The 19,100-nt window shown below is 44.8% G+C and overlaps 1 protein-coding gene across 1 annotated transcript in view; it reads right to left on the bottom strand.

The window, feature by feature from the left end:
- Positions 1–2,742: 2,742 nt before the first annotated feature.
- Positions 2,743–19,100, bottom strand: part of LOC128703406 (uncharacterized) — a 51,796-nt gene continuing 35,438 nt past the window's right edge. The window contains exons 10-14 of the mRNA XM_070104702.1: positions 17,034–17,239; positions 14,436–14,655; positions 4,961–5,168; positions 3,772–3,930; positions 2,743–3,684 (exon numbers count right to left, since the gene is read on the bottom strand). Coding sequence (XP_069960803.1) covers positions 3,358–3,684; positions 3,772–3,930; positions 4,961–5,168; positions 14,436–14,655; positions 17,034–17,239 — 1,120 coding nt within the window. The 3' untranslated portion in view covers positions 2,743–3,357. The remainder of the gene's footprint in view (positions 3,685–3,771; positions 3,931–4,960; positions 5,169–14,435; positions 14,656–17,033; positions 17,240–19,100) is intronic.

Consider the following 19,100-nt stretch of genomic DNA (forward strand, 5'->3'; position numbering starts at 1 on the left):
TGTTTGGTAGCAGAGCAGGAGATGCGCAAATTAACATTATGATCGACAACACTCTAATTGCCAGGCATAATGAGGGCAAATTCCTAGACCTATACCTCGACAACAACCTGAACTTCAGCACCCATATCCAACACATAACCAAAAAAGTATCCAAAACGGATGGGATCCTCTCCAAGATACGATACTACGTGCCGCAAACTGCCCTTCTCACACTATACCATTCACTTATATATCCATACCTCACCTATGCTATCTGTGCATGGGGTTCAACTGCAGCAACACACCTAAAGCCAATAATAACCCAACAAAAAGCTGCAGTAAGAATAATCACTAAATCCCATCCCTGGCAACACCCCCCCCCCCATTCTTCATAGATCTAAACTTACTCCCTGTTCAGTACATCCACACTTACTACTGTGCAATCTACATCTACAGGACCTTAAATCTCAATATTAACCTTGACCTAAAACGCTTTCTTGATAGTTGTGACAGAACCCACAGGCATAACACCAGACACAAACATCTCTATGACATTCCCCGTGTCCGACTAAACCTTTACAAAAATTCAATGTATGTCAAAGGCCCTAAAATCTGGAACACCCTACCTGAGAACTCTAGAACTGCAGACACATTCATCACCTTCAAAACTACCATCAGAAAACATCTTATCTCCCTGATACACCCTGTCAACTAATAATACGAATACCACCTGGTGGTTCACACTTACACTCACTCACCCATTTGACCATAAACAGAAATATCAATCTCAATCTCAAAATAATGAATCTTAACTAGTCATAAGTTGGCCTGTGATACTCCAATACTGAAACTATGTACTGTATAGTGCCAAAACAAAATCATTCACATTGCTAAACTCACAAACTAGTATTTAGTCACTTAGCCATAATACCAACTTACCTCATAATTTTGTAATATTTTAAACTTAAGATTTAATATAAGTCTGCCCGAAATGCCTAGCCATGCTAGGTGTTCTAGTGGTACACTCTGTAATTATTATTTTACTACATGCAAACCACACAATAACCAAATTCTGTAAACTCAGCATTGTAATCCTTATAGAGAATAAACTTTGAATTGAATTGAATTACTGGTGTGTGGGCCACATTACTGGTGTGTGGGCCACATTACTGGCGTGTGGGCCACATTACTGGTGTGTGGGCCACATTACTGGTGTGTTAGGCCACACACTCCAGTTTTTATCTTCTTAATAAATAATACTTATCACAAGGAGCCCAGTGGATATAACTCACTATGTCTGGCATTTTTGGGGTTATCCTGGCGTGTCTACACACATGCCGTCATGTATGATAATCTATGTCAGTCGTTGTGTATACGTGAATGTACTTAGAGCAATTTGGGCTCTGGCGGCCTGGTGGCTAAGGCTTCACATGGAGAGGGTCTGGGCTCGATTCCCAGCCAGGGTAGAAACATTGGGCGTGTTTCTTTACACTGGTTGTCCATGTTCACCCATCAGTAAAATAGGTACCTGGGTGTTAGTGGACTGGTGTGGGTCACATCCTGGGTGTTAGTGGACTGGTGTGGGTCACATCCTGGGTGTTAGTGGACTGGTGTGGGTCGCATCCTGGGTGTTAGTGGACTGGTGTGGGTCGCATCCTGGGTGTTAGTGGACTGGTGTGGGTCGCATCCTGGGTGTTAGTGGACTGGTGTGGGTCACATCCTGGGACAAAACTGACCTAATTTGCGGGAAATGTTCAGCATAACAAGCAACTTTCTATATAGTAGTATGTCATTGATGTCAACTATGGTCTGTATACCTTGTACATGTGATGTAGAAATAAATATTATTTTTAATTTACACAAATGGTCTTTAGTTACAAAATAAACGAGTTTACCTTAAAACCTATTTTCTTTCTTTCGGTTTAATCTGAAAACGAAAATATTATTGGGTAACTTATGAAAAAAAATTGCAATTTATATTTCCTCTTCCTCTCCTTTTCAACTGTCGAACTTTTATTTCCTTCGTTCTTTTGCTTCATTTAAAGTGCACAGTTCTCTTACGAGGGTCAACTTGGGAAGAAGAGTGGAAATAGTGGACCCCCGCATAACGATTACCTCCGAATGCGACGAATTATGTAAGTGTATTTATGTAAGTGTGTTTGTATGTGTATGTTTGGGGGTCTGAAATGGACTAATCTACTTCACAATATTCCTTATGGGAACAAATTCGGTCAGTACTGGCACCTGAACATACTTCTGGAGTGAAAAAATATCGTTAACCGGGGGTCCACTTATAATGGTTGTCAGGAAACAGGATCAGTTCTTCCTGACGCTGGTCTTCGTTGTTTGATGCCCCACATCTCGAGGTTTTGGTCACCTGACCAAAACCTCGACCACCTCAGCCTCCAGGCTGAGGGACTGACCATCTCCAAACTACGCCTTTAAGGCTGATGGACTGATTACTTCGTCTTCACATGTCTACTGTTTCTGCTGACTCTGTACTCGACTGAAGAAGTCTACTATGTACGCGAAACGTTTCAGGGCAAGGTAATGTTTACCTTCCAGGGCACTTCACTCGTTTCGGAATACATATTATGTATACCGAGACAAGTATGAGATTCATACTCGTCTTGGTATACACAATGTGAGGCATACACGTGACGTGCAGCGTTAATGGAAATCGTGTAGTAGATCGGCTTTAAACCTAATAAACTAACCCATGTCAGGAATATTAAAATAATTTTTTATTTATTTGCTATTTATTTCTTTATTAATAAGCACCAAAATTACTGAATATTATATTTAAAGAGAAAATATAAAATTATATTTTCAGATTTATGAGAAAATTGTTGACACAAGTTTTTTAATATTTTTTGTGAAGATTTAGATACAATATATGAGGTGGTGATGGAGGTACAGTTGTGATGGAGGTGGTGATGGAGGTACAGTTTAGGGTTTAGCTCTTAGTTGTGATTATTATAATAATGTAATAGGTTAGTGAACCTTGAATGCTAGACGTATACCTCTAGTATACCTGGAGAGGGTTTCAGGGGTCTACGCCCCCGCGGCTCGGTCTGAGACCAGGACTCGTAGCAGGAAAGGTTGGTTGGTTAATGGAGTTTAAATCCTATCAGTTACACGAGAATGCTTTAGTCCCTACAATAGGGATTAAGGTAAGCTCTCAGTGTATATACACCAACAGATATATACCTCTCGGTGCATATATTCTTTGAAAGATTGGGAGAGGAGGGGAGGTTGTGGAGGTGGCGGTGAGGTGGAGTGTGTTCGATGCCATGGATAGGGAAGTAACAGTAGTAATGGGAGGGTAGACGTTGTGGAAAAGATTAGGAGTGACTGTTACAGCTTCCCCATCCCCCACTACTTCAATTCAACACTGAGGTACCCCAGCATCACCTCCCCCAGGAAGGCCATCAATGCCAGCAGGAACCCTCCGAGCATGATTAAAAATATCCCCTGCAGGTGGAACACAGTGAAAGCCTCGGCACCTTCCACCTCCGCCTCCAGTAGCACCTTCTCCCTGTTCTCGGAGGCTGACAGCTGGATTAGATCGGTCATCCACTTGTCAATAAGACCAGACTCCACCAGTCGCTGGAACACCCGGTCGAAGGAACTCAGGTAAGGAGAGTCCTTCGGGAAGGCCCAACCGAAGCCTCCAGGAAAGAACTCTTCCCTAGCAATATAAACCTGAAAACAAACAGCAGTGAAGATACTGGGAAGACAGTACAGCTACTGGATGACGCCAACAGTTACCTGAGTGACGCCGACATTTACCTGAGTGGCGCCGTTGTTGTCTGAGTAGTAGCGAGCGATGAGGTTCCTGAAGTAAGTCTTCCACGATATGAAAGCGTAGTTACCTTGTAGAACTTTGTTCATGGAAGACTTCATGTTGTGGTACTGCATCTTGTGGAAGAGTGTCTGGTACACTGGTACCTGCAACAACACTGTACCTGACTCCACATGATAAAGGTCAGTACCTTCCCACCTTCACCTGGGTATTACGAACACGGGTACAGTATGGCCCGCGACCTGTTCGAAACATGTTTCAGAGCGGAGCAAACCACCTCAACAATAGCATATGACTTGTATTTTCCTTCACAAGATATAATTCGTCAGATTTATAAAACGTATGTACACTACGTACAAAGGTGTAATAGTAAGTGTACCACACTTTGGCAAAGGACGGCAGAAGCCAGAGAATGCAACGTGCTCAGCCAGCAGCCCAGACAAGTCTGTCAGTTCACTTGGCACAAGTGAACCACGTTGCTTCAGCTTTGGCTGGCTTGTCTGTGATTGGTCAATGGACCAAGGTGCTGATTTAACAACGGGTACCCTATTGATTGTTAAATTATTCTTGGCTGGTGTTGCATGTCTGTTATGTCTTAATGATCCTGGTGTAACAGATAGACTTTAAACCCTCGTGTAGTCGATAGGCACCAAGTACTGTGGGTGGCAGTACCACTGTACCCATACTGTGGGTGGTAGTACCATTGTACCCATACTGTGGGTGGTGGTACTGTTGTACCCATACTGTGGGTTGAAAGTACCACTTTACCCATACTGTGGGCGGTGGTATCACTGTACCCATACTGTGGGTGGTGGTATCACTGAACCCATACTATGGGTGGTGGTATTACTGTACCCATACTGAGAGCGGTAGTACCACTGTACTCATACTGTGAGTGGTAGTCACATTATACCCATAGTGTACGTTTGTCAAGACATTACAGAAGTAAATAATGGGTCCAGGAGCTGGACCTCAGCATTTACTAGCTAAGCAACTTAAATGAATCATACATTAATACAGAGATGTAAACACCTGATGACGGTACCTTAGAGGCGCGAAAGGGCGGGGAGGCAGAGTCATTGGTACTAAAACAAGTGTGACTGATGATGGCACCTTGAGGGCCTGAAAGAGTTGTATTGTGAAAGACTCACAGATGCAAGCGACTGATGATGGTACCTTAGAGGCGCGAAAGAGCTGGTAGCCAGAGTCATATGTGTCGAGCATGCCCCACTGGAGGTTGCTGGAGGCCAGCTGGTCCAGGGTGTCGAGGGTAGGGCTGCGGACTGGTACTGTCAGGTGAGATATAAGGATACCACGGTACACTGTGGTACTCAGGATACAGAAGTACCACCATGTACCGCACCACATCCGACTGCTCCACGATCTGCAACGGACAACCGGTCTTACGTTAATGGCGGTGAGCCAAACCCACAGGGGTGATGCAACCCCTGGGAAACGTGCAGTGGCAGACCTACATTTTTGGGTCCCTGAAGCTTGAACTGTTAAGTGGGCCCTAAAATTTATAAGCAATGTGGACTAAAGTCATTTATGGGGCCCCTCCGGGATTAAGGGCCCCTGAAGCTTAAGCTTTATTAGTTTCATAGTAAATCCACCCCTGGGAATATGAGGCAGACAGATAAGATCCCAGGGGAAGGGCAGAGTTAATACCCTGGCTTCCCTTCACTCGTACAGATACATCCTCGTGAATCAGGTGGCAGACCTTTTACCTAATTTATGACAAAAGCACCAAATTTGGCAGACATGTAAACCAATATATAAGAGGCAGATTTATTACACAAATAATCTGCACATAGGAGAGATAAGCTTGTGACGTTTGGATCTGACTTGGACTGTTTACAAGTCACACTAACACATGAAGGTGAGGGCGCCAGTGCATATATATAGGAGAGAGTGACAGTGACGGGACAAAGAGAGGAAGAAAGTAGTGGAAAAGTAGTGGTAGAAGTAATGTAGGAAGTGGAAGTAGTGGTAGTGGTAGTAGTAGTGGTAGTAGGGGAAGGAAGACTCGGATAGCAATTATTATAATAAAAAAGAAGCGCTAAACCACAGGGGCTATACAGCGCTCGGATAGCAAGCCACACAAAATATAATCCGGGACTACTGTGGTGACTGCTGTCTAAGAAGCAACACTAATGGAGTACAGTCACCATTGACCTCATCGCTTTATTGCCGTGAGGTTGTGCTGTGCACACACTCCTGGTTGAGAGACCTTCCTGCCCAGATTGATTTTCACAAGATGGCGCAGACTATCAGAAGGCGAGTCAACACTGTGTGCTTTGATTTAGTGCGGGGTGTAGTTACGCCTCAGTCCACACAGGTGCTTCTACCTTTGATTATTCACGACACATACGGCATTGCTGATCAAGATTTGTATGGAGTATCGCTCAACGGGGCTTACCGAATATTCGTTAAGCTACGATCGACGGCAGTGTATGAGCGCCTGGTGGAGCAGTATCAAGATGGCTGTGTGGACGTAAGCTCGGCAATACGAGTTCGTTTAATTGATGTGTCGTGATACTACACTTGGGTGAAGGTACGTAACGTGCCTTTCGAAGCTGACGAGGCAGATATACGGAACGTTTTTGAATGTTACGGTATTGTGCATCTGGCAACGGCAGGTACCTGGGTGGATGGGGCGTATGCTGGCTGGCCGGAGGGTACGTTCAACCTAAAGATGACGCTGAGGCATCCCATCCCGTCGTTTGTCATCCTGGATGACTTCCGGACGCAAGTGATGGTGTATTATGCAGGGCAGCGCAAGACTTGCAGGCTATGTGGCGCTTATGACCATATGGCAGCACAGTGTGAGAGGCAGCAGCGACGACAGGATGCAGACAGAAGGACGGAGCGAGGGCCTGACCCGAAGGCGAGGCCTGCCAGCGGGACACCTGTAAAGGGCCATAGTTCGTCTTGGAGCAGGGAGGTGGAGAGAGAGTTTCCGATGGTGGGGTCGAGCCCATCAATGCCTGTAGGATCTACAGTCTCCGCTTTGGTGGAAGGGGAGACCAAGCTGAGTGGAGGAGAACGAGCAGAGGATGTGGCTTTAGAGCAGTTGATGGAAAGGTTTTTGGAGACGAAGAGAGCCGGGGATGATGTACAATCGGTGGTAGGGCCAGAGGAGAGTGAGGACGAGAGGAGAGACAGCCAGCTGACTGCAGGTGCCACTTCTACGGAAATGGTGACCGTGGTCGAGGTGGCGGCGGAGGTGCATTGTGAGGCATCCCCCGACCAGACCATGGATGCAGAGAGTGTTCGGCAGAAGAGGGCGGCAACGCACTCTGATTCCGATGATGTCTTGACCCCAGCGCAGAGACCGGGGAAGAAACCGTGGGCTGACGTGGTGAGTGGAGGCGCCACAGGTGTGTCTGGTCAGGTGTTCGACCGGGGAGGGAATAGAGCTCACTGTGGTAAGCATGGTGGGAAAAGTAGGAAGGCTGGTGACGTGTCTATGAAAGGAGTTACAGGGCAGCGTGTAAAACCCTTCAAGAAGGTTTCAGGTGTATGACTGTGAATGTAAATGGGTTGTGTGTGAATGTGAAGCGTTTGTGGCTCCAGGGGTTTCTGAGGCGTCATGCCATAGATATTGTATTCATGCAGGAGCATAACTTTAAGGTGGGTCGGGATTTGAACGTGGATGGATATCGTGTGTTTGTGGCATATTCGGACCGTTTGAAAGGTGGGGTTGGGATTCTGATTAGGGAGACGAGCCCGTTTGTTGTAATTAGATGTGAAGGAGGGGAGGAGGGTAGGGTACTCCGGGTAGATGGATGGTGGAGAGGTGAGCGACTGGCAGTGGTTTGTGTGTATGCGCCAGTGGAGCGTGATGTACGGGTGAAGAATGAATTTGTGCATGATGTTTTGGTTTATTATTTGAGATCTCTTCCCTCAGTAACAATCGTGGGCGGCGATTGGAATTGTATAGTACGTAGAAAGAATGTGGAGCCACGGGGGGCAGGGTGTTTTTTGGTTAGCCTAAGGGATCTTTTGCTGGGCGTGGGGTTAAGGGATGTTATTGGAGGTGGGGACCTAATGGTTGAGCATACGTTTCATAGACAGGGATACGAGGCCAGGCTCGATAGGTTATATGTGACGAGAAGTGTGCGGGTGATGTGTGTGCGTATGGTGGATGCTGTATACACGGATCATAGAGCTGTTTATACGGACTTGACTTGGGCCAGCTTACCTAAGAGGTATCCAGGGTATTGGAAGTTAAATGTGAGACTTCTTGGGGTGGAGGAGGCGGGGTTAGATTTTAGGACAATGTGGGAGAATTTGTGGGGAGAGGGTAGGGATGTGGGTGACTTGCTGGGGTGGTGGGATGGGGTAGCTAAGGAGAGGATCCGGAGGTTTTATGTGCGATGGGGAAAGTACCAGGGTTGGATGACGTACGGGTTGCAGCAGTATTTCGAGGGTAGGTTGCAAAGTTGTTATGAGAGGGGCGTGCAGGCAGGGCAGTATCCCATGGAGGAAATCGAGTTGTTAAAAGGGAGGATTCGAGATTTGCAGAATGACAGATTTGATGCGGTGAGAGTGCAGGGTGGAATTGAAGAGGCGGTGTGGGGTGACCGCCCATCGGCCTGTGTGTTACGGGGACAGAGGCAGTGACGTATGGCTATGGAAATTGATAGGCTGGTGGTACATGAGGACTTAGGTGGATATAGGGCGGGACATGAGTTAAGAACAACGGAGGCAATGAGTGATTATGTGGATAGGTGGTTTGGCAAAAAATTACTGAGTGTAGGGGTGGATGTGGAGGCTTTCGGGAGGTTGGGGGAGAATGTATCTTGTGTGCTAAGTGGCAGTGATCGCATGGCGTTGGGGGGGGGATATTGAAGAAGGGGAGGCGTGGAGGGCTTTGGAGGGGATGGCACGAGGTAAGGCTCCAGGTCTGGATGGCTTGCCCTGCGAGTTTTATGTGAGTCATTGGAATGTGTTGAAGTCCTTCTTAGTAGAACTAATGAATACGATGAAAAGGGAGGAACTGCGGTTGTGGTTTTAGTGCCAAAAGGTAAGAGACAAGACACGGTGTGGGACTTCAGGATAATATCATTGCTGTGTGCTGATTATAATTTTAGGAAATAGGATGAAGTGTGTGGTGGATAGAGTGGTTGCGAGAGGACAATATGGTGTGTCTGGGAGGACGATGTATGACGGGCATAGTATTATAAAGAATTTTGTGGAAGGGTCGGGAGGGGAGCAGGGGGGGGGGTGTCTTAGCGTTAGATTGGCAGGCGGCGTATGATAGTGTAGAACGTGAGGTATTGTGGTACATATTAAGGAGGCAGGGTTTTGGGGAGGAGGTGGTGCATTGGGCAGAGTCATTGTATACAGGTGTGGGAGTGTGTGTACAGGTAAATGGGAAGTTAGGGGAGTGGGTATCCATGGGTCGGGGTATTAGGCAGGGTTGTCCCCTGTCTCAGTTGTTGTTTGCCTGTTTAACAGACCCTTTCTATAGAAAGGTGGAAGCATGTATGGAGGTGGATTGGGGAGTAGGAAGTGGAGAGCAGGGAATAATAGGGTATGTGGATGACACGACAATACTCGTGCGAATGCAGAGGAGTTTACGTGCGGTTGGAGATGTTATTGATAATTTCGCGGGGGTTACCGGGTTAAGAGTTAATGTGGAAAAATCAAAATTACTGGTCTTAGGAGATTGGGTGGGAAGAGAGAGTTGGGGAAGGAATGTACGTTGGAATATGGTGGACAGGATAAAAGTGTGTGGAATAATGTATATGAGTAGTGCGAGAGAGGCGAGGATGGTTAATTCTGGACTTGTTGTGGATCGAATGGTGGGGCGATTGGATGGGTTGAGACCAACTCATTTGACAGTACATCAGCGTGCGATTGTTGTGAATGTGTTGTTATACAGTAAAGTCTGGCACGTGGCTGCGGTATATCCATTAGCAGGTCCGGATGTTACGAGGCTGTTAAAGAGGGTTTTCCATTTTCTTTGGGGTTCCGGGTGTGAATGGTTGAGTAGGAGTGTGGTTACTTTACCGGTCAACAGAGGAGGATTGGGGTTGATTGATTTACGGTTAAGAGTTAAGTGTATTTATTTGAAGTGGGGGTTACGCCGTGTGCGGGGTCATGCAGGGAGGGGCGTGAATGGCTTGCATGAAGAGGTGCGAATGTGGTGGGGAGGGTCGGAGATGAAGGTGTGTGAAGACGTGTTGCGGGCATTGCTGCATGTACGGGACCCTAATAAAGTTCGAGTGGGTGTTTTAGAGCGTGTTGTAAGGGCGAAGGTAGTCGTGAAGGCTGAGAGTATCTACCCTATGTATGCGTGGAAGGATATATGGGAGAGATTACGGTTGATGTGCGTGCGTCCAAATGTGCGAGAGGTATTTTTCCGTTTTCTCCATGGTATACTGCCGTCGGGTGCTGCACTTAAGGAAAGAGGGTTGATGGTGGAGGGCGCGTGTCGGGTGTGCGGGGATGAGGAGACGGCGTTTCATGTAGTGTATTTTTGTGATAATTTGGGGAGTATCAGAGAATGGATGGGTAAGGTTCTGAGGACAGTGGGAGGAGGCGGGATATCAGTATTGAGGGCGTTAAGTTTGGACGTGGGAGGCGTCGAGGCGCCTGTGCAACGTGCAATCACGTATATAATTGCGGATTTTGTTTTTGTATCCTGGGCGATGAGAAGGAACGGGGATTGGGAGGTGCGCAAAAGGGTGTTGGCGGGGACCATTTATAGAACGTTGTGTTATAATCGGGAAATATATGGAAGTCGCTGGGACCAGGCTTTTTCAGCAGAGTACCGTAGTATGAGTGTGAGAGCATTGTTAACGTTGTGAAAGGGGGGGGGGAGATTGAATTTCAGGGGATGGAACGGGCTTGTCTCCGGGATTGGGTATGCACAAGAGCTGTGTTGCTGTGTGTATCTGTGTAATGAGTGGTTGAGGTAAATGTGGTTGTGTGAGTGGATGTGGTGGTGCAGTTATATGTGTTAGAGATGTTTTAAGTCAGAGTCTACTGCCTTCTTTCTTTGTTGAAGTACTTGATGTACCTTTCTGCTATGGCCTGGCAAACTGGGTTTTATGTGTTTGTACCGAGCATTTTATTGCTATATTATATATTGTGCATAGCCTTTTGATGAGTGCGGAATGCTTATGACTATTCTAGTTTTGTGGCTGACTTGTAAGACTTGTGGTAAGGCGAGTATGTGTGACTGTAGGGAACTTATGTACTGGGGGGTTAGGTGAGTAAGAGTATGTACTTTGTTTTATCATGAGATTGTGATGTAGGTTCTTTCATTTATCGATTATTTGTGTTGGTTGTGAGTAACCGATATATTTATATATTTATCATAATATTCTTCTTATTGTATTGTATTGTGCATTGGCAATATGTCCCAGTAATATTATGTAAATAGTGTATACCCGAAGGGATTATGGATTTATTTATATTATTGAACCTGCTACAGGGGTCACCTACATGTTATGTTCTTGTTGTTGTTCTTGTGTACAAAGGGTTAAGATCTTTCTTAATGTTATATTTTGTCACAAGCGATATTTTCTAGTATATTTGTGTAACCTCTTGTGTTTGTTAATATTGTGTTTGTTATTTGCTATTGTACGTTCTGAGAGATTGTGTTTCAAAATGTGTTTATATACAATGTTTATCAACCCTTGTTTAAGGGGTTTTTATGTTAAGCTATGTATTGTATTTTAAATAAAATAAAAAAAAAATGGAGTACAGTCAGTTTTCACAACTGTTTGCCGTTACAACGTGAGGTCACGTTGTGACAGTTATTAAAATCTTTGTGAATATTATCCTCATCTGTTCCCGCAGGGTCTTTGTTGGGGGATGAAGTGTGTATTGTTCTTCACGAAGAGCTTCTTTCGGGTACCATCAGTGCGTGTTGGGTGTGTCGTAGCGCAGGAAGACGAACCTCTGAGTGGTATGACATTTTCACGTAAGTCAGTGCTGACGACACCTTCAGTAATGCCTCAGTTCTGGCAGTAAAACTCTCACTGGCCTGGTGGTTAACGCTCTCGCTTCACACGGTGAGGTCCTGGGTTCGATTCCCAGCCAGAGTAGAAACATTGGACGTGTTTCTTTCCACCTATTGTCTATGTTCCCCATCAGTAAAATGGGTACCTGGGTGTTAGTCGACTGGTGTGGGTCGCATCCTGGGACACTGACCTAAGGAGGCCTGGTCACAGACCGGGCCGCGGGGGCGTTGACCCCCGGAACTCTCTCCAGGTAAACTCCAGGTCCATGGCCAATAACACAGTGAAGCGTCTCATTCTGTCAGAGAGAAACTAGTGGTGTTAGTTTCCTTTACAGGTCCCAGGTAAGCTGACATCTGCCTAGTTCTTGCCAGTTACAAGAGCTAGCGTCGGTTCATCTTCTAGCTGCATCTCCTGGGCCACTGACACAGCCAACACAATGACATCGATATCAAATACGAATCAGTATCTTAAGAGTGACTATGCTAGACAGCATGGAATATATACCAAAAGATGTGACTGTTAGCTTCTGGTTATATAGCGTGAGCAAAACCAGACGTGACAGTTGTTGCTTGATGACGACTGCCTCTCAATTAATATTGAAGAGTTGGTTATCCTCCTTATCAGACTACTTGACTAGTGTTTCTTATTCCAACCTGAACAATTCTGTCTTGTTTTCCTCTGGTGGAAAGTTCTGCCAGTTGAAGTATGTGATCGCTAACTTTATTGCTGTGATGCTCCACCTATGTGAGGCTTTATCGTACTTAATAAAGACTGATCTATGTGAAACATCGTATTAATACAAGTCTTCTTTTGCTGTATGTGTGTTTTTAGTAAAGTTCTGCCAGGTGCCTGGAATGGATGCTGCAGTTACTACACGTCTCCACGTGACCACCGTAGCTTACCAAGGTAAATCTGGCAAAGGCTCACAGTCAAGATGTGTTCCCAACATGTCAACAATTGTGCCAGATTTAATGCTTATGTCTCAATGGACACAATTATTTTATTATCTGTTATATAATTCCACTGTGTGGCATTCTGACTGTTGAGAAGAACGCTAGGAGGGTTGTTTACTTATATAGTTCGTGTAATCATTCTGTCCAAGCAGACTCTCTCAGCCCGCCAGTTGGCTGACATTACACTGCCATCTGTCTTGGTTCCTCATTACTATGAATTCACTGTTAACAAACTAGAGTATTCACTGTTAACAAACTAGAGTATTCACTGTTAACAAACTAGAGTATTCACTGTTAACAAACTAGAGTATTCACTGTTAACAAACTAGAGTATTCACTGTTAACAAACTAGAGTATTCACTGTTAACAAACTAGAGTATTCACTGTTAACAAACTAGAGTATTCACTGTTAACAAACTAGAGTATTCACTGTTAACAAACTAGAGTATTCACTGTTAACAAACTAGAGTATTCACTGTTAACAAACTAGAGTATTCACTGTTAACAAACTAGAGTATTCACTGTTAACAAACTAGAGTATTCACTGTTAACAAACTAGAGTATTCACTGTTAACAAACTAGAGTATTCACTGTTAACAAACTAGAGTATTCACTGTTAACAAACTAGAGTATTCACTGTTAACAAACTAGAGTATTCACTGTTAACAAACTAGAGTATTCACTGTTAACAAACTAGAGTATTCACTGTTAACAAACTAGAGTATTCACTGTTAACAAACTAGAGTATTCACTGTTAACAAACTAGAGTATTCACTGTTAACAAACTAGAGTATTCACTGTTAACAAACTAGAGTATTCACTGTTAACAAACTAGAGTATTCACTGTTAACAAACTAGAGTATTCACTGTTAACAAACTAGAGTATTCACTGTTAACAAACTAGAGTATTCACTGTTAACAAACTAGAGTATTCACTGTTAACAAACTAGAGTATTCACTGTTAACAAACTAGAGTATTCACTGTTAACAAACTAGAGTATTCACTGTTAACAAACTAGAGTATTCACTGTTAACAAACTAGAGTATTCACTGTTAACAAACTAGAGTATTCACTGTTAACAAACTAGAGTATTCACTGTTAACAAACTAGAGTATTCACTGTTTATTATATTATGATGCTGGCTGGATGATCAACGACTTCTAACTCATAGCTCAAATTCTTCCCAAATTTCATAATTATAACTGAATCTAATTTGTATAATCCTAAACTAATATTCATATTAAAGTGCAAACTGAAGCTTGATTCAACTATGTTTCTGTTGATTATGCATAATGTATATAATGTACATAATATATATCCCAAAATCACAGTATTAATTTTTAATGGGGTGGAAGGGTAAGCCAGCGGAAGGCTTCGGTCAGATGACTAAAAGCTTCAGTGGTGGGTCATCATATGACAGACCCAGGTCAGGAAACACTTGTCTTGTTTCCTGACGGATGTTGACCAACCTAATATTAAATCACAAGGTGTTATTTTATCTATTTTGTTTCCTTGTTAATTGCTAGAAGGATCACAACACAACACTGTACTGCAGACCTGATACACCGGCACTCAAGCTAGCGAAAGTAGCACTGACACTGCTCACCTGAAAGTGATACTGGTACCACCTACCTTGGTGAGACTACCTCTGACACTACTTACCTCGGGTAGAGTGACACTGTCACTACCTACCTTAGAGTGACACTGGCACTACTTACCTCGGGTAGAGCGGTGCCGAGGCTGACAGGAAGGGTGCCAGCATATACAGGCACACAGCACCAAAGCTCAGCTTAGATATATCAGCTCTCGTAAGTGTGATTCTGCTTCTTTCCGGTGCTGTTGCCTGCTGGCTGTGTGACGAGGCAGAGACGTGGAGAAGGAACCATAGTGCTGGTCCAGACAACACAACACTACCCACCATCACCACCCACACTGTCCCTGCGACAACACTATTAGAATAAATCAACAGTATGCATAAATACAACAATAGTATACCGACATACAACAATAGTATACCGACATACAACAATAGTATACCGACATACAACAATAGTATACAGCCTCTCCTCACTTACCGACGGAGTGCCGTTCCTAAGACCAGGTCGGTAAACGAACTCTTGTATTTACATACAAAGCTAGAATAGGAGGGTCCCGCTTTACAACATTTCGCTAATACACCGAACATATTGTAAGGTAAGTCATGGGTATACTGTATATACATTTTTTTTAGGCTTAGCTCTATTGCACACTAATATACGATAGTATAAACATATTATCAGACTTTTATATTCATTTGAAAGTGAAAAAAAGGCTGTTTCACTTTACAGCAACAGCATGGAACCTAACCTGCTGTATAAGCGAGGCCCTACAAGTGCCTGGAACCTAACCTGCTGTATAAGTGAGGCCCTACAATAGCCTGGAACCTAACCTGCTGTATAAGTGAGGCCCTACAATAGCCTGGAACCTAACCTGCTGTATAAGCGAGGCCCTACAATAGCCTGGAACCTAACCTGCTGTATAAGCGAGGCCCTACAATAGCCTGGAACCTAACCTGCTGTATAAGCGAGGCCCTACAATAGCCTGGAACCTAACCTGCTGTATAAGCGAGGCCCTACAATAGCCTGGAACCTAACCTGCTGTATAAGCGAGGCCCTACAATAGCCTGGAACCTAACCTGCTGTATAGGTGAGGCCCTACAATAGCCTGGAACCTAACCTGCTGTATAAGCGAGGCCCTACAATAGCCTGGAACCTAACCTGCTGTATAAGCGAGGCCCTACAATAGCCTGGAACCTAACCTGCTGTATAAGTGAGGCCCTACAATAGCCTGGAACCTAACCTGCTGTATAAGCGAGGCCCTACAATAGTCTGGAACCTAACCTGCTGTATAAGCGAGGCCCTACAATAGCCTGGAACCTAACCTGCTGTATAAGCGAGGCCCTACAATAGCCTGGAACCTAACCTGCTGTATAAGCGAGGCCCTACAATAGCCTGGAACCTAACCTGCTGTATAAGCGAGGCCCTACAATAGCCTGGAATCTAACCTGCTGTATAATCGGAGCCCTACAGTAGACATAAGTTCCATCGGAAGCATCTCGCCACGCAGTGACTATCAGACTAGGAGTCTGAGGTAATCAGTCCCTCAGTCTTTTCAAGAGTGATGGACTGATTACATAGACTCCAGGTTGAGGGACTGATTACCTCAAACTCCTGATCTTCACTATTGTTCTTTGTATAGGACTGATGAAGCCACTGTGTGGCGAAGCGTTTCCAAGTGTTGTACATGTGTCTAATTTATGAAATCGTAGGTTCTATGAACCATTTTTCATCAAATTGTTCCGATTAGTTTTAGAGTTTTTGGAAATAGTCTCTGGTGCTATTCATGGACTATTTTCAGGTCTAGTTTTGACTGAGATTCATGCTAGTTGTCTAGACTTGCAATAGTGTGTCTCGAGTTGGGGTAGAATTTTCACCACATGATCGGCGTTGTTAGTTTGGAGAAGCAGACATTGAGTTTATATGATACCATATAAAAAATGGTAATAACTCTGACCGTATGCCAGCGGAAGGCCTCGGTCAGACGACCAAAAGCTCCAACGGTGGGTCATTATCTAACACCCTCGTCAGTAAACACTAGTCCTGTTTCCTGACTTCTGAAATTAGTGGAAACAGATTTTGGTGTAGCGTAATTAAGTTTATTTACGTACAGATACACATAAGTACAGTTAACATACATAGTAACATATGTGTAAATTGCCTAGGATAACAAATACAGTTACATAGATTATCATACATAGCAGCATATGTGTAGAGAACCCAGGATAACCCTAAAAAGTCAGACAAAGTGACCTATTTCCATTGGGGTTCACTTAACAAGGGCAGTTTTACGAAGAGCTGTTAAAGGCTACCAAACCTTGTGCATCACAGCTCGGTGACCACAATTTCTGACGAATTCCTTATATTGTAGGAGACGATCGTCAGTCTTATCTCAGTGCAGTCAACTGTGGACTACGATAATTGTTACTCTCTGGACATAAAAATTATGTCTGGTTTCTGAACGATAATTTAGGCTCGACACTAGATGGAATTTGTATGTATCGTCAGGATTTCTGGACTTGTATTTTCTCGAAGTATTCTCCAGGCTTAGACTTAAATATTTCATGCAAGTATTTTGATGAACATAGTTTGGATGACGGTGCAGGTGGAACACTGAGATCACTGTGAGCACTGATCTCAGGATTCAGTACACAAGTGAGGTCAGAACTGAGTATTGAGCTAAGGTCCGAGTTATATACAGTGTGGAAGTTAGTTACTCACAGTGGAAGGGTTTGATGGGTGCTTGCCACTGTGGCAGCGGGCCAGGTTTCCTCACAACGAAGGTCATAGGCTCGATGCAGTAGGCGCGAGTGAAGGCAACAGCGTAAGTCCTCTCCAGGGTGATCGATAACATCATGGAAAAGTCCGCCTCGCCTCGCTGTATGGTACCTACTGTCCCTGTCCACGACGTGTTCTCCAGCAGGTACCTATCATAGTGCCAGAGACCCTAGGTCAGTAGGTACCTAAGACCAACTAAGTTCAACAGATAACTCTTTACTGACTTAGCAAAATTGAAAATATATGTAATTTGCTGCCACACTAGCTATGTTTTGCTCTCGTATTTCATCACACGGGATGGGGTCAACGCCCCCGCGGCCCGGTCTGTGACCAGGCCTCCTGGTGGATCAGAGACTGAAGAAGCCTACTGTGTAGGCGAAACGTTTCATAATAAAGGTACCTAACTGTTGCATATGTGTCTTACCTAACAACCTGTCGGTATTTTATACCATTTTAATGTTCAAATACACCAGTAATTATTTACTCCTCAAGGAAGGTTCCTTGATTTTGGTGAGAGGCTCTTGATTTAGGGAATTGGATCTGTGCTCCAGTTCTCCGAATTAAGCCTGAATGCCTTCCACATCCTCCCCCCCCCCCAGGTGCTGTATAATCCTCCGGGTTTAGTGCTTCCCCCTTGATGATAATAATAATAATAATATAATTATTTACTCCTCAAGGAAGGTTCCTTGATTTTGGTGAGAGGCTCTTGATTTAGGGAATTGGATCTGTGCTCCAGTTCTCCGAATTAAGCCTGAATGCCTTCCACATCCTCCCCCCCAGGTGCTGTATAATCCTCCGGGTTTAGTGCTTCCCCCTTGATGATAATAATAATAATAATAATAATTATTTACTCTTCTAATGTCTTTAATGGAAAGTAAAGACAGTGAACTTGACTCACTGATCAGTACAAACCCCGTCATCACTGGCACACTCGACTCGCATGACGACTCTGCTCTTTACCTGGAGTTCACCTGGAGAGAGTTCCGGGGGTCAACGCCCCCGCGGCCCGGTCTGTGACCAGGCCTCCTGGTGGATCAGAGCCTGATCAACCAGGCTGTTGCTGCTGGCTGCACGCAAACCAACGTGTAACCCACACACCAGAAGTGTGGCCCCACACACTAGTGTGGTCCCACACACTAGTGTGGCCTCACACACTAGTGTGGCCCCACACACTAGTGTGGCCCCACACACTAGTGTGGCCCCACACACTAGTGTGGCCCCACACACTAGTGTGGCCCCACACACTAGTGTGGCCCTCACACTAGTATTGTGGCTACACACACCAGTAAGATACCTGGAGTTTACCTGGAGAGAGTTCCGGGGGTCAACGCCCCCGCGGCCCGGTCTGTGACCAGGCCTCCTGGTGGATCAGAGCCTGATCAACCAGGCTGTTACTGCTGGCTGCACGCAAACCAACGTACGAGTCACAGTCCGGCTGATCAGGAACCGACTTTAGGTGCTTGTCCAGTGCCAGCTTGAAGACTGCCAGGGGTCTGTTGGTAATCCCCCTTATGTATGCTGGGAGGCAGTTGAACAGTCTCGGGCCCCTGACACTTATTGTATGGCAACAAGCTCCGAGAAAATTTCTTATTTTAGGTGCTAGTGCCTAAGCCTCGTGAGTATATTGTGCTACCGTCCACAGGACGGATATTATAGTAATAATAATAATCTTTATTTCTGTAACTTATACAAACCATAGATGACATCAGTGACATACTACCGTATAGTAAGCCGCTTGTTATGCAGAGTATTTCCCGCAAATTAGGTTAATTTTGTCCCCAGGATGAGTCCCACACCAGTCGTTAACATCTAGGTACCTATTTACTGCTAGGTGAACATGGACAACAGGTGTCTTAAGGAAACACGTGTTAATATTTCCACCCATACCGGGAATCGAACCACGGACAATGGAGGTACGGGACACTGCACAATATACAAGCGGCTTCGGCAGCAAAATGTACATCTAAGCCTATCCTGCCCTAACTTACTAGTAGTCCAAGAACACTACCT

This window comes from Cherax quadricarinatus, chromosome 93 (genome assembly GCF_038502225.1).
Source record: "Cherax quadricarinatus isolate ZL_2023a chromosome 93, ASM3850222v1, whole genome shotgun sequence".
NCBI classification, from domain to species: domain Eukaryota; kingdom Metazoa; phylum Arthropoda; class Malacostraca; order Decapoda; family Parastacidae; genus Cherax; species Cherax quadricarinatus.